This window comes from Drosophila mojavensis, unplaced genomic scaffold (genome assembly GCF_018153725.1).
Source record: "Drosophila mojavensis isolate 15081-1352.22 unplaced genomic scaffold, ASM1815372v1 contig_36, whole genome shotgun sequence".
Lineage (NCBI taxonomy): Eukaryota > Metazoa > Arthropoda > Insecta > Diptera > Drosophilidae > Drosophila > Drosophila mojavensis.
Genome location: NW_025318858.1, coordinates 12,834,729 through 12,853,526, shown reverse-complemented (window position 1 = coordinate 12,853,526; position 18,798 = coordinate 12,834,729). Strand labels below are relative to the sequence as shown.

General features: G+C 39.6%; 4 protein-coding genes and 1 long non-coding RNA gene across 8 annotated transcripts in view; 3 read left to right on the top strand and 2 right to left on the bottom strand.

The window, feature by feature from the left end:
* The first annotated feature begins 31 nt into the window (after positions 1-31).
* Positions 32-1,627, top strand: LOC6576659 (SUN domain-containing protein 2). 3 transcript variants are annotated; one of them, XM_032729428.2, is made up of 6 exons: positions 32-96; positions 169-317; positions 385-951; positions 1,020-1,183; positions 1,246-1,395; positions 1,484-1,627. In XM_032729428.2, exons 2-5 carry the CDS (start codon positions 252-254, stop codon positions 1,280-1,282), a joined length of 834 nt encoding a protein of 277 aa, XP_032585319.1. In that variant the 5' UTR covers positions 32-96; positions 169-251; the 3' UTR covers positions 1,283-1,395; positions 1,484-1,627. The 3 variants fall into 3 exon arrangements, with proteins under 3 accessions (XP_032585319.1, XP_043864658.1, XP_002002647.3); XM_044008723.1 differs by having other exon boundaries at positions 69-317; XM_002002611.4 differs by lacking the exon at positions 1,484-1,627 and having other exon boundaries at positions 69-317; positions 1,246-1,399.
* LOC6576658 lies at positions 1,504-5,192 on the top strand. 2 transcript variants are annotated; one of them, XM_044008722.1, is made up of 5 exons: positions 1,504-1,968; positions 2,088-3,575; positions 4,083-4,385; positions 4,475-4,601; positions 4,666-5,192. In XM_044008722.1, the coding sequence occupies exons 1-5, from the start codon at positions 1,504-1,506 to the stop codon at positions 4,839-4,841; spliced, it is 2,559 nt and encodes an 852-aa protein (XP_043864657.1). In that variant the 3' UTR covers positions 4,842-5,192. The 2 variants fall into 2 exon arrangements, with proteins under 2 accessions (XP_043864657.1, XP_002002646.2); XM_002002610.4 differs by having other exon boundaries at positions 4,080-4,385.
* Positions 5,193-6,565: 1,373 nt separating this feature from the next.
* Positions 6,566-8,106, bottom strand: LOC6576657 (cyclin-K). The gene has a single exon (XM_002002609.4). The coding sequence runs from the start codon at positions 7,970-7,972 to the stop codon at positions 6,656-6,658; it is 1,317 nt and encodes a 438-aa protein (XP_002002645.3). The 5' UTR covers positions 7,973-8,106; the 3' UTR covers positions 6,566-6,655.
* A 1,226-nt stretch (positions 8,107-9,332) lies between these two features.
* Positions 9,333-18,798, top strand: part of LOC6576654 (serine-rich adhesin for platelets) — a 70,166-nt gene continuing 60,700 nt past the window's right edge. The window contains exon 1 of the mRNA XM_015165303.3: positions 9,333-9,916. The gene's annotated coding sequence lies outside the window, so the exon portion shown is untranslated. The remainder of the gene's footprint in view (positions 9,917-18,798) is intronic.
* LOC122757133 lies at positions 11,699-13,048 on the bottom strand. The gene is made up of 2 exons (XR_006357048.1): positions 12,728-13,048; positions 11,699-12,650 (listed from the first exon to the last, which is right to left on the bottom strand). It is a non-coding gene; the product is annotated as an uncharacterized LOC122757133 (long non-coding RNA).

The window sequence follows — 18,798 nt, the reverse complement described above, 5'->3', positions numbered from 1 at the left end:
TATATCGATGAACACCTCATTTCATATATCGATCTGTTTGACGATGAATGCTGTTAAGTTTCAAATGTAACTGCTAGTTGGAGTATGTTTTTATTTGTGCGTTATATTTGAAAATCTATATTTAAAACAACTAAGATTCTAACTATTGATTTATAATTATGGAAACAGTATACAGCCGAGCATGCAACAAACGCATCTGTTGTACATACATCTTCACGTTTTCACTTCTCGTCCTCTTTTTCTATCACTTGATGTGGAATAACAGAAAAAGTATTATAGGACTCTCGCGCCTGCAACAGGACGTCAACTGCATATCCGTGAATATATTAAATGATAGCTGTTGGAATGTTCATTAATATCTATTTATTGTATATTATCCGACAGCAAGCGCTCAAAGTGGATTGCTCGACAATGAGATTTGACAGCTTGCCATCAGAATCGGGTACTTGTAACCCAACTATGGATCTAAAGGGATCCATATCATGCGAATCGACCGAATTGAATAATTGTGTGGAAACAGTGGTAAAACGCAAGATTGGCAGCCTAATGGACGATGTATACAGTATCAAAAAAAGAATTGAACAATCCGCATGTAAAGAATCACTGGAAAGTGCAGCCGAGGCAAATAAACAAGAAATATATCCACCTCGTATCAATTATGCTTCTGAGGAGCTGGGAGCTCGCATAATTTCCGCCCTAGCAAACCCAATTGCTGATACCAACTTGCTTAAGACGTTGCTTGGCTTGGAATTCAGTACAAATCCGCCTATTAATATGCTGAGGCCAAGCTTAATGCCAGGATCGTGTTTCGGTTTTCGAGGCAGTCAGGCAACGATTACACTACATCTAGCCAAAACTATCTATGTGGAGCAAATAAGTTTGACCCATGTTCCCAAAGAGATGACTCCGAACAAGTGTGTTAATAATGCACCAAAAGATTTTGAAGTTTATGTATGATATTTTTTCAGTTTTCATTCCGTGTGATAAATATTGTAACTTAGCTTTTTTTTTGGTTTCAGGGTGTGACTTCGAATAAGAAAAAAGAGCTATTGGGCAATTGGAGATTCAAAAATGAACCAAATGAGCGCACAGAGAATTATATTGTCAATAATAATTGTCCGTTTCGTATATTGCTTTTCAAATTCAACTCAAATCATGGCGCCAATTCTACTTGCATATATCGGTAATTATCAACATTGGAGAGTGATAAAATATTTCACATTGTAACATATATTTTCTACACAGCGTGGAAGTATTTGGCCAAGCAATAGGCGTGATTTAAAATGTCTTTGAAATAGTTTTAAAAAAATGTTTGTTAAATTGTTTTGAAGTTATTTAAACTGTTAATTCTTTTATCATGTTTCTCTTAACAGTTAATTAAAAACTACATATATCGTGAGTAACAGTTTTTGCGATACTTAATTTGTAATTGGTAACGAGTACATGGGTTTATGTGTATTTTACATCATCTCCCATCTCTAAGGTGTAGGCTTAAAGTTAGACATGAGCGATAACGATTATCGTTTTGGTTTTGGCAAAGATAAAATTGAAATAAATAAGTTGAAACACGATGGGTTGTGGCGATTGAATCTAAATAACAATAATAATCTTGTGGCATGTAACTTAACACACAATTACAACAGCCTCGATGGCGATGAGCAGGCGAAACTGCAAAGGACTATGGCAAAGGCGAAACAGAAACATACAACAGCAGCAGCTGCCACAGCAACAACAACAACAGCAGCCGCCGCAGCAACAACGACGACAGCAGTAGCAACAGCAACAATAGCAACAACAATGCCAATACCAACAGCAGCAACAACAATGATAGGCGCTGTTGCTGTGACGCCCACTTGTGTCGCACACATAGAGGACGAGGGCGGAGGGGAAGGATGCGACGGCGCTGCAGCTGACGACGATGACGGCGACTGCGCTGCAGCTGGCGCAGGCCTAGTCACCAGTGATAAGGCAAGTGTTGTTGTCGATTTTATTTTTTCTTCGTTTGTATTGTAATTTTCTTTTTTTTTATTATTGTTGGTGTTGCCATTGTTTTGTTACTTTTGTATTAATTGGAATTTTCACTGCAGCTTAATGGCATCAGTATTGGCGCTGCCTACAGTCTGATTCAGCTGCCAGCGTTGAATTGCGATTTGGCAGCCGCAGCTGTGGCGGCTGCTGCTGCTGCTGCCTCCGCACTCTCGCCCACCGATGCGGCAATTGGTGGCCTCAGCTCCAGTCGCACATCCATGAATAACTCCACGGAGAATCTGAGCTATGCCAGTGACAATTATTATGCCGACGATCTCATACTGCTCGATGACGACGACGATGACGAAGATGACGATGTGGAGGCCGAGGAGATATCGCTCAATTCGGATGACTGTGTCTATGCGTATCGCGGTGATGCCGCTGATTTCGACATGGCAGCGCTCGACGCTAGCACTGGACGTGGTGGACGCAATTTGGATTTTGGTCTGGTGCGTGATGATGAAACGGACTTCCTTGAAATGGACTTTGAGCCAGATCCCTCGTCAGAGCTGGAATTTGTGGCCAGCGCACAGGAGGCGGCGGCGGCCGCTGCGGGCCATGCGAATCTGCTGCTCATGCAACGCGATTACAGTCAGCTACAGAGCGGTCGGCACATGGCCACGCCCACTCAGCCAAGGCAGCTCTATAGCTCGCCCATAGAGGAGTTGGCACTGCCAGCACCACAGGAAGCACTGCAGCGTTTGAGCAAGAAATTCGCACGCATTAGCCTGAACTTGGATCAGATTAAGACCGATGCTGATGTTGGCTCGGATGTGGATGCCGATGAACTGCTCTGCGGCGCCAAGGACGATGAGCAGGACTTTGTGGATGCCACCACAGCGGATGCCAATGCACTCGCCCAATCGCTGCCTAGCACACTCGCCTACAGCAGCTTCAATCGCAGCACCAGCGTGCCCAGCGAACCGACTCATGTGGCCGAAGAGACCTGCAACTCGAAGCTGACGGGCGCCAAGCCCAAGCGTCTAAACACACTCTCCAACTCCTCATCCCTTGTGTCCGCCTCGAAGAGTAGCACTTCCGCGTCCAAGTCGCGTCGCTCGCAGCCCAGCTACGATGAGCGTTGCTTCAGCTGCACCGATTTTCGTGCCGTGTCGCAGCAACAGCACCATCAGCATCAGCTCCAGCTGCAGCTGCAGCAACAGCAGCAGGAGGATGTGGCGCCCATGTTGGTGGCAGCGGCAGCTGTGGTCGCTGCCAGCGCTGCGATGGCCAGCAGCAACTCGACGAAATTTGATTTGGGCAGCGGCGAGGAGACGTGCCTCGACTGTCTCGAGAAGGAGTTTCTGGCCAATACGATTGGCAAAGCGATCGACCTGAGCAGCTGTGCCAAGTGTCGGCGACGCGTCGGCGGGCGTGGCAGCAGCCTCTCGCTCTACACACGCGCCGAACAGACGCGCTGCCGCAGCGGCTCGCCGGGCTATTTTGATGAGTTTGGCGGCCTCTTCAGCTGGCACAACACGGCCGGTGACATGGGTCTATACAACCAAAGGTTTATTTCGTGTGATAATAATTTTGGCGGCAGGCAGGTGAGTGAAATGGATTACAAATTTGAAAACAAATTTAATAATCAAATAGAATTGGCTGTCTAAGAGAAAGTCAGTTGAATTTGCCTGAAGATCTAAATCATAGATGATCGAAATCATGGTATGAGTTTCTTTTTATCATTTGTTTTAAATATGAGAACAGCTTTACTTAAATTGTAACTTTGTTGATCTTAAGACGAACATAGATGGAACAGAAAATGCAGTTGATGGTCTCTAGCCCCAACTAAGATCTGAATACATCCTTCTTTATATAACAATATTGCCTTACAGCTTCCATTAAATTCCGCACATATCTATCTAAAGTAGTTTCAAGAATTTATTGAAATACCCACATCAACTCAATATCCAAACTAAGAACTTAATACATCCTTCACCTAATCCGTCTTAAATCTTTCATTTACTATCCAGTCTCTATATTTTATTGGAATACTCATACTGAAAATTACGTTCTCTCTCTCTCTCTTTTCATGAACTCCGCAACTGCAGCAGCTGCTCAAGCAAAGCTTTTCGACTGAACCGCTGGTGGCGCGCCTGTCCACGGCGCATCTGAGTGAGGAGCATCTGGTGCAGGCGCTGGACAAACTTCACATTTCCTACAACGCATCTCTGTTGCATGCCTATTTCGAGCGGCTGGCAGCGCCTTCGCCGCCGGCACGCGGCAATCTGAAGCAGCTGCTGTTGCATGTCTCCAAACAGCAGTGCAATCATCGCAAGCTCAAGAAGCTGATCGAGCTCATTGTGCAGCAGCAGCAGCAGCCGCAGCAACAGCAGCTCAGCGTGCAATTCAAGCGGGTAAGTGAGTGAAGGAGTGAAGAAGGCAGCTAAATTATAGACTAGTATATATATATATATAACTGTTAATAATATGTTCTTGGTCACAGACTAACGCTGGCCAAGCTGCTCTGGTGGCCGTCAAGGTGACGGACATATTGGCCGCCTGGCAACGTCATCGAGATCTCTTTGTGCTGCGGCAATTGGATGCACGCTTTCATCGCGCCAATGTGCTGGGTAAGCACTAGTGCCATAACAGAAACACTTGAATATAAACTTAAATGAATTACTTGATTTGCAGGCAAAATTGGACACATTGTGCGGCAAGCGCAGCAGCAACAACAGCCGGCAGCAAGCACATCCGCATCGGCAGCGGCTTCAACTTCAATCTCATCCATGCGGCAAGCGCTGCCCGAGTTTCTAATGATACCACAATATTATGCTTGTGGTGAATTAACATTGACGCGCAAATGTTGAAACCCGCCCAATGCACACACACACACACACACCTACACACAGCCACATTACATGTTTATGCGTGGCTGCATTTTATAAATTTTCGTTTTCAAAATTGAGATTCTGCAAATGCAATGCTCCAAGTTTATTATATACGATCTGTAGCCGGATTAAAATATTGTTCATAATATTTAAGCAGATGACATGCAAGCTAATCACATACATACAAATCAAATTTTAAATGTATTCACTCATGTTCAGTATTTGTTTTAGCTTTATCCACTATGTTTAAGCCCAAAGCATTAACTCATTTAGTTGTTAAAATTATATTATGATTTCCTACATATACATATATATTTTATGTCTACTATATTTTGTTTTTCGAATCACTGCATCTAGTCTCGATACACAAAAAAAAAAAAAAAAGAACAATAATGAAATTCATATAGAATTTAAGTTAATTTTAGTTTACATCAAAATGAATTATGTCATCCGCTTGAATAGTTTAAGCCATGTTAACCGTTTAGCTGCCGGCTCAGATCTGCCTTTCATGTATTCTAATTGCATTTGTTAGCCAATGCTGCCTGTTGCTAACAACGCTTCAATGTTTTATTGGCAGCCACGCATACATAAACGTTTGCAATATTTGTGAAAGCTGTTGCTGTTCAGGGGCGGGGCGAAAGTGGGCGGTTTGGTGAGTTGTTAGCAAAAAATCGAAATAATTAAGAACAAAAGTTAGACGCGTCTTTATGTATGTGTTTTAACGTTAATTACAATAACCGTTAATCAATTTGCAATATTTATATAAAAAGAAAAACAAAAAAAACCAATACCATATATCTAAATATGTTTATGTATATACATATGTGTGTGTGTACATGTCACGCCCACTAACGTATATCATAATATAAATTATATACATATATATATTTATTTATATATATAACTTAATAAATGTGTAGCGTATATATAGCTTAGCTTATATACTAATTACAAAATATACTGTAAGTAGTCAAGTAAAACCTACGCACATATATACATACACACATACACTTACACACCAAAGTTTATACGCTGCACTGGACGTGATTTATAAATTGATTTGAATCGAATATTTACTGTTGTTTAAGAAGAGACTCATTAAAACACATTTTGGCTGCAATTATAAGTTTATAAGCTGCACTAAGCGTGACTTAAAAATAAATTGCTAGAGCATATACATATATATATATATGTATATGGGTGCACAATGCTTATACGTGTGCAACTCAAATGTAATTTACATAAATACAAAATTGTAAATCACGTTTTAGTTGCTCTGAAATCACGTTTAGTGCAGCGCATAACGTTGATTCTGTATGTGTTTGTCAAGTTTACACGTGTGCAACTAAAACGTGACAAACACATATGCACATACATAATCAACGTTTATGCGCTGCACTAAACATGATTTACAAATTTTTTTTTCAATTTTTTTTTTGTTAAAGCATTTTGTGCTTTTAGAACAAGCTCCTTAACTTTTTAAAAATTTATGGAAATCAATTTTAGGCTAAATCACGTTTTAGTTGCAAGCGTGTAAACATCACATACACCCATACCCATACACACACGCACACATATACCCATATGCACATATACCATTACAATTCATAATGTAGCAACAGCTGCCCAGACTCCACTTGGACCACACCGCCCACAGTACCCCCCCCGCAAAAGTAAGGGTAATGCGAATAATGTTTTTTGTTTTAATAAAATTACGCTTTATTAATATTATTATATATTCACGTACTGTTGCTTCTGAATTTTCCTTTACTACAAAAAAAGTTGACCAAATTTTACTGATAGCGTTGTTGTTGTTGCTGCTGCTGTTGCTGGCGGCCAGCATTGTAATAGCCAGGTGGACCGCCGCCAGGTGGTCCTGGTCCCATGTTGGGCGGCATTGGCGGTGGCGGCGCCGCCGTGCTGTAGTGCGTCGGCGGCGGCGGCTGCTGTGTCCAGGCATTGGCCGCATACGGCGGCAACGGCACCACAGGTGGCGGCGGCGGCGGTGGTGCGTGATACATGTGATAATTGGCAGCATTGCTGTTCAGATTGCTGGGTGGTGGTGGCAGTGGTGCGGCTACGCCCACAGTTGGTGTGGGCAGCGGCAGGCCATCACTGGATGGCGGCGGTATGGAGACGACGGCCACGGGCACCGCATTGGCCAGCGATTTGATGGTTTGTATATTGTTGAGTTCGCCCATCAGGCCGCCATTGCCGGCGGTGGGCGGGGCTGCTGCCGGCTGCTGTGGGCAATTCGCATTTATTGTTCCTGCTGCTCCTGCCGATGCAGCGGCGGCGGCGGCTGCACCTGTTGTTGTTGTTGGGCTGTCGGCCCGGCTGGGCGGCTTTTGTGGCGGGCTGTTGGGCTCCTGTCCCTCCTTCTGCGTCGACTGATACAGATCGAGCACCTGATGGCAAATGTCCTCCAGTATCTCCATCGTCACATTGGACACGAACATGTCCCACCAGCGCTGATGATGCGGCTGTCTGCCCAGCCAGTCAAGCACCGTGAATTTGCTCAGTTTGCTGGCCAAATGGATGAGCGCTACGGCTATGATCTCCGGCTCCCACTGCAGGCAGACGACAGTGCTGAGCGAATCGTTGACAAAATTCCACGCCATTTGCACCATTTTCTGCAACTTCGGCTGATCGCCCTTAAAGCACTTGGCATACTTGAGCAAAAAGGTGTACGGATGTTCCACTTGCAGATCGAATTTAATTGTTTGCAGCAATATCCGCTCCAGCGTCATTACCTCCTCCTTGGGATCGTCGCCGAATGAATAGAAATAGTTGTCGTTGAGGATGCCGCGAGCGGTTTTAATGATATCGCGACACTTCTTGGGCGTCTCCTCCACCTTGCCGGCGAGGAAGAGACAACAGCAGGCGGTGACGTAGCGGGGAAAGCTCTTGAACGAGTGGAACATGTAGAAGCGATGGAAGTAGACGACGCCCGTGGCCATTGTATTGTGGCCGAGGCCCATTTTGGTGCCGCATTCCATGATGAAGCGTGCGCCCTCTTTGCGATAGCGACGCTCTGTCTCGTATGTAACGCCATCCAGAATTGAAGGTGTCTCGCGTAGCTCCTTTTTGTCATAATACCAGCAAGGCATTTTTCTCCGGGCCTACACTGTTTTTATTTTTGTTATTTAGTTTTTTGTGTTAATAACATAAAAAACCAACAAACAAAAAATTAGTGCTTTTTTGGTGTCATTTTTTAGCGTGTTTACACAAACAGCCTTTTTTTCATTTGTGCAGCAAGTGGCAACGCTGAACAAGCAACAGCTGTTTTCGCAAGCAGTGTGGCCGTACTATATGCAGTTTAAGCGGGTTTTATCATACTTTGGCCGTGCATTTAAAAATAAAAAACTAGTATAATATATTTCATTCCAGTTGTGTGCTTTTATTTTGGCTTACAAAATAGAAAAAAAAGGGAAGGTTTGTATGTTTGCGCTGACATTGATTAAGCATCAAATATTTACTTTAATTACTTTTTTTTCCAGCCCGTGGAAGTTGACTTTCCACAACTATGCTATTTTGTGTTTTCTTATTACCACTACCGCCTGCCACAAATGGCCCGACGCATACCTGTTGTATGCGTCCATGGCCGTCGTTTGGCCAATTAGCCGTAATGCCTTGGCTTAGTTGAGGTAACTATTTATAACCAGCCTTTCCAGTTGTCGTTAGCTTAATATGCTACGCTCATTGTGCAGACGTCAAATAATGCGGTCAATATGGTCGTCTAACAGGAATTTGGTTGCTGTTACTCCTTCTCCTTCCCCTAACCCTCCTACTGTTGCACTGGATTCGCCTACTTGCGTTTGCTTTCCAGTTTTTCGTCATCTATGCCACCCACTTTTATCGCGCTGGGTAGCACTGCTGCATTTTGCATAACAGCTGCACTGCAAAATGCCAAAAAAAAAAAAGTGTCGAAACTGGTTAAGGTATTGGGAACAAACAATAGCACGCCCTGGGGAACCCAGACAACTCCAGCAGCCAACAGCCAGCTTTATTACTAGATATTTATAGTCTGTCCATTCTAGCATTGCTTTCGTTCGTCTCACATTTCATAAACAATTTGTATGCACAGTTGCAGTTGCGTCTGCATTTTTTGTCGCTGCTGCTGGTGCTGCTAGCTGTCGATGTTATTAACCTTGCTTGGGAAGCTTGGAGAGCCTGTTGGTTCCTTGGTTGGCTGCCAGACAGGTCCAAGTTAATCAAATAGAATTGTGCCGGTCCGAGCAGCATAACCAGTTTACTTTATATTCTTTAGCTTTTACTTTGTGTGTACGATCGTACGCTCTCTCTCTCGGCCAGTTTGTGCGCTCGCTAGCGCGCGCTCTCTCTCTCTCGCTCTCTCTCCCTACCTGCTTACCATTTAAGCCGTTTAAGACACGTTTGCAGCTTCGCTGCGCTTGCTGCTGCTCGGGCGCTTTTCAGTCACTTCTGAAACGTCAGCGTCGCCAGTTACCAAGCGGATCGCGCTAGCTGGCAACAACAACAACAACAAAAGCAGCAGCAGCGACAACAACAATCCGTCCAGTATATTTTGTAGTTGTTTTCATATATGTTTTGTTATATCTTAATGCGCGTTTGTTGCGTACAACGGCTTCGCAAAAAGTAATAAATAATAATAAAAATAATAGAAGTGGCTGCAAGTGTTAAACAAGAAGAAGAAGTGCTTGCCTAGGCAGTAAAAAGTTTTTTCAATAATACACAATAGCCATAAAGCAAGATTCAAATGAAAGAGAAGAAAATGTGCTTTAAAAAAAGTTAAAAAGTTAAAAAGTAACCACAAGCTACGTATCGTGCGCGCACTCTCCCTCTCTCTCTCTCTCACACACACACATACTCTGTGTTCCTCGTTTACTCCATCTCGCTCGTTCCATAAGCGCACTCCTACTTCCCCCTAAGCTTCGCTCTACTGCATGCATTCCTTGGAATCATTCTATGTGGATTATCGCTACGAGTCAACGAAAGAAGAAGAACAAAACACATAACGTTTGCGTTATTTGGAATATTTTTTACGTTATACCTCAGTCTATAACGCTAAATAAGTGAGTTATGATTTACGTATTTCTTTTTTTCATATATGTATGTAAGGTAAATGTATTTCTACTGTTTTAATGCAAGTAGCTTTTAAAAATATCATTCAAACTATATTATAAATATCCATTTTTGTTCAATTTTTCACTTGCTGTGACGAAAGGCCATCGAAGTTATTTAAATTCAAATCAGCTACCAAATTTGTCATTTAGCCATTTCTTACCATTATATAACCCGTGAGGGTGTCTTAGCCTACCCACTGTTGATTTGAGCGCTCTCAACTGTTCTTCATAATATCTGTTTCAAACTCAGCTATGAAGAATTCTGGTACAACCGACTAAAGTTTAGAAACCAACTCTAAAACCTATATACAGATATACCGAGTATGTCCGAGTATAGTATTACACAAATCTGTATACGCCATTGTTTTCGACTTTGATAAACCTATCAGTTGTTTACGAAGAATAATTGCAAATTTTTTATGAATATATGCATATATATCTAATATATTTTCAATTTTAAAGCAGATGATTCAGTTTTGTAGTACGCTTTCGATCCGGGGGGAATTAGCAGGCCCACACCAAACGCTTGCATTGGAAATTAGCGTTGTTGCAGCTTGTCTCTTTATTTTTTGTGATTTATCATCCACGCTCACATTTCACTATAAAAGTCGCTTGTTGTTGTCTGTTGCTGTTGTCGCTCAATTGAGTGTTAAGTGTTTGGCGATTAGATCATCTGTGGGGTGCGTCAAGCCGCTTAGCCAAGTTAATGAGCATTTTGGCCGTCTCGACGGCAGACAAGGCCATTGGAGCCTGCAAGAGAGCAGCAAGTTGATTGAACCTGCCACACACCATTCAGCCATGTTTTCTCTCTCTATCTCCCTCTCTCTTCGTTTCTTTCTGTACTAAATTAAACACAGAAAGGGTATATACGATTGCATTTTGACTACACCGCATGCCGTAATTATAGACACAGTTCTCTATTTCATCTTATTAATGATTTCCTTTGTTATGTGTTTAGCTTAAGGCAAGCATTTAAGTTCTCAGCTGAGCTGAAAAAATCTTATTTGTGATTCATTTATCTTAGTGGAGGAAAAAATACGCTGCTCGTATGACAAATCTATGGTAATACTTATGAGAAATTAGTCATAATTTAAGGTAAATTATAGGCAAGGTCGTTTAAACTGAGAGCTTAAGTATAATTAGTGAATATTTGTTGGGTTAGCTCGCAATTGCTGGAGAGTTATAGGAATATATATATTTTTTTTCAGTTTACGAACTCTTCATGGAAATATGTCAATTGTTTTTTGCAAATAAGAATAGCTCTTAAAAATGATCAGTTAAAGTGCTTAGACGAAAAATTGGATTTGTCTGATTATTTCATTTATGGAAATTATTCTAAAAATGTAGTAAATAAGTCGAATGTACTTTTGCTTAATAATTATTAATTTAACAAGACAGTGGTAAAAGATACAAAAATAATTTGTTCAGAAATATTTTATATACATATTGCATTTATTATAATAAAATATCAACTGAGCAATTTTAAGAACAAATAAAAAAGAAAACAATTAGCAAATTTTTTTAATATCTATAATTTTAATTTTTTCTTAAAAATAAAAATATTCTTATTTAATTTAATTATTTAATTTAATTTTATTGTTTAATTTATTTTAGAAATAAATTATTGTTTTTTAACGATTGCTTAACATTCAAAAAGACAGACTTCATATGCTTTCAATTTTGAATGCCTTTCGATCTTTTTATGTGTAGATCATAATTAAATATCAGAGCTAACATTTTCACATAAAAATATATTTAAATTTCTCCTGACTCTATTTCATTAACGCTCATAGTAATATAATGCAAGTAGCTAATTCAAATTTTTAATTTATATCTTGATTTCGCACACTGTGCACAAACTCTATTATGGTTGTTGTTGTTGTTGTTGTATTTAACTAGCGCGATGTTGCTGATGTTTTTGTACCAGACTGTTGAGTTGGCTCGCTTTTGTTTCTGAGCCTTTACTTTCCACAATATGTTAACAATTTTGATTGGCAATGTGATGCGTGGTGTTTGTGTGTGTGTGTGACTGCATTGTTTTAGCTGCCGTCGGGATCAGTGTTGCATGTTGCAAATTGCAACTGCAACTACAACGCGGCACTGTAATTGTTTTAGCCGCCATCAAGCGTAACCGAACAGCCAGCCCAATGGAGCGGCGGCGTTGAACTCGCAACACTTTGAAAATGATTCTCCTTTACACACACACACACACACACACACACACACACACACACACACACACACACACACACACACACACACACACACACATTCTTAACCGCACGCAATTGGCCGGGAGCGAGATACATAGATCTCCGAGACGCCGTAGGCAATGCGTATAGAGCGTAGAGCTTACAACGTACAAACGCACAACGCACTCAACTTGGCCATAAATCACGCGTGCCTTGGCCATATTTGTGGTAGGCTCTGTCGCGGGCCGCAGCCCATCAAATGTCAGCTACCTTTTAAGTTGGCTCTTTTATTGTCTGTGTAGAAGTCATTTTTGCCATATCTATAAGCACCCAAAGTGCTCGTAATTTTTGTTTTGTTTTGTTTTACTTTTGTCTCTTACATGTTCCTGGTCGCTTGTGAACTTTTGCATGATAATTACCGGCCCCAAATATGAAAACCAGTTAAAAGCCATTTGAAACATAACTGTGCTCACTATGATGATATGTGACAGCTGCGTAAATAATCGGAAAGTTTTTGGCTGATTACTTTGTGTCCAACTCATTTTTCTTTTCATTTTTTTTTTCTTACCAATTATATAATTTGGTTAAACTTGTTTCGATTATGCTATTCAATGCGTTTAAGGCAAATATTTGTTGTCTTGCTTTGCTCTGGTATTTGAGTCTTGAGCAATTTGTGATATTTTGTATACATTTTCTTTCTTTTTTCTTTCTTTTTTTTTTTTGTTGGTTAATGTGACAGATGTTTGAAATATGTAAGTGTTTGTGGAAGTCGAGAAGAGTTTTGATAATGATAGAGATTTTAATGCAGTTTAAGCGAGCTAACTTAAAAAATAAAATTAATAAATTTTCTTAGTCCAGAAATCTTAAAGAATATACCGGGTGGAATCCATTTTCTTTCTGACTTGATTCTTTATTCTAGTATTCTATGAAAGAACTTTAAGCACAGGTATTTCCACATTTTATTTTTGAATTAATATATTGAAAAAGTTTCCTCATGCTAAATATTAACAAAGTCGGTTAAAACAAGGGAGATTGCTTTTTATACGCGACGGTCTATAGGAGAGTACTACTTTGAATTCTTCGCAGAGCTGATATTCGAATTATTCCACGCTTCTTTCATACATACATTGTATATCACAAAGAGCACACACGCATACGTACGCACACATTAGCACTCGCTCTGGTTACGCGCTGCGACTGCGCTTTACAAATGCAGCTTCATAGTTGAATTACTTTCCTTCTAGATGGACTTTCTGAATCAAAATTTTTAGAGCATGCAAGAGCAAAAGGCTCAAATATTTCAAATATTCTTTGTTAGAATCTGAGAAGCAGAAATCGAAAATATAAATTCTCCTATTCATTTCCAATTGGAAATGTTCTTCCTGTGTGCTATTTAAAGAGAAAAATATAGATTTTTATTGATATGGATGAGTTACCTATAAAAAAAAAAAATATATAAAAGGCATGCCTTTAGAGTTTCTTAGATAAATTTGAAGTCCTCAATTAAGAATAAAATATTATCAGTAGAATACATATTGCAAATGTATGTAAAACATAACTTTAATACGTTTAAAGCCAAGACCAAACAAAGAATCTTAAGAAAAGTATCAGTAAAAAAGAGTTTGTTGTAAAATGAACAAAAAACAATTGAAATTTGTATTTTTTACTATAAAATAAAGGATTGTCTTTGATAAAAGGACATTTTTATAAAGATTTTGTCAATTTGCTCCGCAATGTTCAAGCATGAAAATTTACGACCTAATTTCGAAGTGAAAGCGATTGAGGAACACAGGAAAAATATATGAATGCTGAGCTCCAATTATATGCCGTGGGAAACCGAGGCATTATTAGATAACAAATTGAAAAAAAAGGCGTTGCAGCACAGCTCGCCCATCTTAACCAATATAAAAAATTTTTGTTGTTCAATTATAATAAGATAGCGCACAGAAAGCTGAAACTGAAAACAAATTAAACTGTAGACTTTTGCTTAACCAGTGCCTTACTAACTCTTGAAGAACCCTCGCCGTTTCAGCTGTTTGGGCCAATCTTTAAGCCAACAAGAAAGAAGCAGCTGATAGAAACCGTTGCGCTTGGCAATTTACTTGAAAGTGCGTTACACTTAATTCAATCGCAGATAGAAGTTAAAGCTACTCCGCTGTTGGCCTGATTCGGAGTGGTGGATCTCTGAAGAAGAAGCAGCAGCAGCGGCAAATGGCCTCGAGCGCCCTATTATACTACTCTATACCCCTTGATGGAAGCTACACCATCAAAAGTTTCTATTTAATTCATTTAATTTCATTTAAGCCAACTCAGGCAAGAAGCGTCATCATCAGCGACGTAGCTTGGCCTTTGGCCAAACTTATTAATAAATGTTATTTCTCTTTTATATTTCTTTCATTCATTTTTTTCTTCTTCTGTATTTCTTTTGCGTTTTTTTTTTTTTTTTTACTTCTATAGAGCGAGGCGTTTACCTATACGTTGACCTGATTAAAGACAGCGGCACGCACAGTCCGAGTCGGACTTGAAGCTCGCTCAGACGGAGTGCGAGTAGAAAGTGTCGCCACTCTCTTTTCTGTGTGGCGCAAATTATATAGAGTTTTTGACATTTGTTGCAAGTCGGCTTATTGAACAGCCAATGGCTGTAGCCATTTGAGCCATTTGAGCTGGGCTTGGCTTTCAGCCTTTTGGGCTTTTTAACTTTTGGTTACACTCTAATTGAAAAATAATAAAAGTCAAGCCAGTTTTCGTAGCTGTCTCTCAACTTTGACATACAAAACGGTGTTGGGTAAAGTTCATTGAAACACTGAAGCTGTTAGCACATACAGCAACAAAAATATGAATGTTAGAAAAAGGTTTTAACATATTATGGCAATGCCTCAAACGAATTAAGCTTTAAAGCCGCACAAAAAAAAAAAAAAAAATGGTTGACTTTTATGTTTCTCTGCCTTTTGCTCTTTCGTCAGCATTTGTTGAAAATTCTAATTAAAATGTTGAAAAAAAAAAAAAAAATGCTGTTTGAGAATCTTCTCACATTTATGTGCTGCTTTGACTGGTAACTTTTATATGCCATTGTTATAGACACTCCACGGACGACGCGTCGTAGCTGCTAAAGATCATGTGTGAGTCTGTAGACTTTGCGTATGAAAAAGATCAACAATAGTCATAAGTCATAAGAAAAAAAAAATTGCCTTTATGCATTAAGATTTGCGTTTTTCCATTCATTATACGCAATTAATTTTATTTTATATTGTATAACGAATTTTGGAAATACTTTGAACTTTCAAGTCATGAGAACTGGAAATTGTGTAAAGGCTTAGCCAAGATTTTTAAAAGAGGTATATCGGTATTGTACAATATCTGCAATGTCTCGATCGTCCGTTCGAATTTAAGCCATATCGCTAGAAGCGAGAGAGACTTGAAATTTTGTATATATATAGTTGTCTATATTCTCGTCTTATATACTGATTTTCCCGATCCAGTCATTAGGGACTTTACAAATCCGCATATTAGTTTTTGTGGCATCTCAGAGAGCTAACATTTGGAATGAATGAATGTATATGGCGTATATATATACTCTATGAATGAATGTATATGGTGGACATATCTACGCCAATTGGAAGAATGGGGAAAGGGGAAAGTCTGTATCCTCTACAGCCGTACAACTAAAAACTTGATGACCAAAATGCTGACGCCCTTCTCTTGTGACTCACAAAAATAAAATTTTTATATATTATATGATATATAACATTTGTTAGCGTTTGGGCCGTGAATGTGTATTCTGCAGTCGTCGTTCTACAGTCGTTTTTGTATTTATTTCTTATAACTTATATATTCGCCTTACACCTGTTGAAGCCTTTTTCTTGTTTATTTAGAAACAAGCGTCTGCTTGTCTTCCATTGACAATCAATTCCATTTATGAGCGCATATATCATTTGTTAATGCTTTACTCTGATATCAAGCTACATTCGCATTTTGGCCTGGCTATTCACTCCTTTCGCAATAAAATAAGCCATATTCAGTTTAAAGACATTGTCTCAAATGTGAGTTGACTAAGCAATTGGCACGACTGAAATGGCAGGTAGAAATTTTAATTTGATAAACCTGAAAGCTGCAAATAGTGTTTTTATCTGTCTCGCTAGATTGAAGTATGTAAATAAAATGATATCAAATCCGAATCCCTCTATTACTTTGACAGTAAAAGTTGTTTTAGTTTATGACCATTGTATATTATTAGCTAAATAAATATTTAATAAAGCTAGATAGTTAATAATGTCTTTTTAATAAGTTTATCTTTACACGATTGCTGCTGATTTTACAATCCCAGCTCATTAGCATATTCAGATGCCCCAGATTTGTTCCATGACCGCACCGTAGCCACAGCCACATTGCCCATTTCTAACTTTCAACGGGCGCTCTCTATGCTCTCTGCTAATTATTATGCATTTCGGCAGCTTGTTTGGTCTTGCAAGCAAATCAAATTGAATCATTTAACAATTTTCGACGCCTTCTGCCCTCCCCATCCTAATGAATTGGAGCTGGCTGCTGGCTCAGCGGGTAGCGTGAAGGCCGAACCAATGTTTAGCTCCGATTCGGATTCAGATTCAGATTCAGTTTCTGTTTCTGTTTCGGCTCTTAGTGCATAGCATAAACACGGATCCATTGCCGCATATGTGCGGAACCACATAATGACTAATAACGCTGCCGATTTGCATGCTCTATGGGCACAACAGCTCAACGGGCCCCACAATGTGTCTTGAGACACGGCAAAGTAAAACTGGTTTCTATACAAATATTTAGATATATGTATATTTATGTATATATATATTACCCAGGTATTCACGCTCCATTGCAGTTTTGTGTAGTATTCGCATTAAGATGAAAAAATTGAAACCATTATTAAATGCTGTTGCCAGATCCGGTCTAAGATTGTTGCCAGATCTGCAGATCAGTTGCAAATATGAAATGAAACGTTTTCATTGTAGCTCGGTATCTATCTCCTCAAATTGCCTTTAACATGCGATCAAATTGTAGTTGCTGTGCAGCTGAGTTGTTGCAAAGTGGAGTCATTTATTTAACAAATTGTTGGATGTGATTTGATTGTGCAGGGTAATCGCACTGTTGAAGGCGATCTCTTCAGATGTAAAATGGATGGAGGGAAATGGGGATATACCGAGAGAAAAAATCATAGCAGAGAGAAAGAGAGCGAGAAAGGAGATAAGGAGAATTTAAAGAATGAAGGAAACGAGCGAAAGAGAGGAATAAAGCAAAAGCTAAAAAAGGTAAAAAAAGGCGCGAAAGAGAGCGTGAGTAAAAGAAAGCAGAAGGCAAAGAGAGAGGGAAAGAGAGAGAAGTATAGTTAAAGGGAGAGGGAGAAATATAAAGAGAAAGATAGAGAGAGAACCAGAGGTAGTGATAGTCAGCGCAAGCTAAGGAAGCGAAGGAAGGGCAGTGAGAGAGTGGAAAGGAGAAGGAGAAACAGTAAAATGCAGAGAGAGGTAAATAGGGAGAGAGAGAGAGAGAGAGAAAGAGAGAGAGAGAGAGCAAAAAGCGAGCGCGCAGGAAAGATAGAAAGAAGGAGAGGGAGAGAGAGAGATAGGGAGAGAGAAAGAGAGAGAGACAGAGACCGAGAGCAAGGCAGACAGATTACATGCAAAAGAGAGATAAAAGAGTCGAAGAGCAACCAAAGGAGACAAAAAAATAATACGTGAAAGAAAAAAAATCTAGAAATGGAAAAATCAGAAGTGCAGCGAATGTAAATGGCACAGAAATAGGAAAAAGAGAGATCTGGTGAACCAGAGACAAAGTCAAACAAATAGAGGGAACGAGAAAAAGAGAGAAAGAGAAGAGAATAGACAGCCGGAAGACCTATAAAAAAGAATAAAGAAATATGAAAAAGAAAGCAGTAGGAATAAAGAGTGGGGATTTCCCAATAGACCTCGAGGAAGAGCTTTGGTATAGCCAGAAAATGTTTTAAGTTCAGATTACTCGGTATATACGATTTATGCGTTTTCTAAATGAATTGTGATATTTGCAAATTAAATAATATTCATTATAAATGAAAACTATTAAATATATAAACAATAGTTATGAAATCAGTAATCTATCATAGAAATCTAGAGAGATGAAGATAAACTATTGTATTAGTGGTCCTAGCATTTTTGATGTATAACTAATTATATTACAGTAGAATCCGGTTATAACGACGCTCAACTGACCGTCGTTATAACCGAAGGACGCTATAATCGTATAAGTTTGCTCATATAAGTTTGTCTGGGGAGCAAAATTGTCGTCGCAATAACCGTACGGACGCTATAAGCGGAGTCGTTATAAGCAGATTCTACTGTACATACTATAATATTGACTAAAGATTATCAATAAATTGAGCTAATTAATCTGTTAATATATTTTTCACACATTTAGCTTCACAAGGAAGCTATTTGTGATTTGCCTTGATCTATTGATCTATAACATGTATTGCTGGTTTTGGCATTAAATTGCAGTGACCTCCGCTTAACCAGCTCGGCCAATAAGCAAAATCGTAACAAATCGCGCAAATTGTTTAAGCGAACGATTTTAGTTTTTGCCATGCCGACACGTACCACAAATGTAATGCCCACTAATTTCCTGACCAGCAGCCAA

Coding starts and splice junctions, on each gene's coding strand:
- LOC6576659 (XM_044008723.1), top strand. CDS start 159: ATGGAAACAGTATACAGCCGAGCATGCAACAAACGCATCTGTTGTACA. Junction 318..384: donor AGGACGTCAACTGCATATCC/GTGAATATATTA, acceptor ATTATCCGACAG/CAAGCGCTCAAAGTGGATTG. Junction 1,184..1,245: donor AATTCTACTTGCATATATCG/GTAATTATCAAC, acceptor TTTTCTACACAG/CGTGGAAGTATTTGGCCAAG.
- LOC6576658 (XM_002002610.4), top strand. CDS start 1,504: ATGAGCGATAACGATTATCGTTTTGGTTTTGGCAAAGATAAAATTGAA. Junction 1,969..2,087: donor GCCTAGTCACCAGTGATAAG/GCAAGTGTTGTT, acceptor TTTTCACTGCAG/CTTAATGGCATCAGTATTGG. Junction 3,576..4,079: donor ATAATTTTGGCGGCAGGCAG/GTGAGTGAAATG, acceptor CCGCAACTGCAG/CAGCTGCTCAAGCAAAGCTT.
- LOC6576657 (XM_002002609.4), bottom strand. CDS start 7,972: ATGCCTTGCTGGTATTATGACAAAAAGGAGCTACGCGAGACACCTTCA.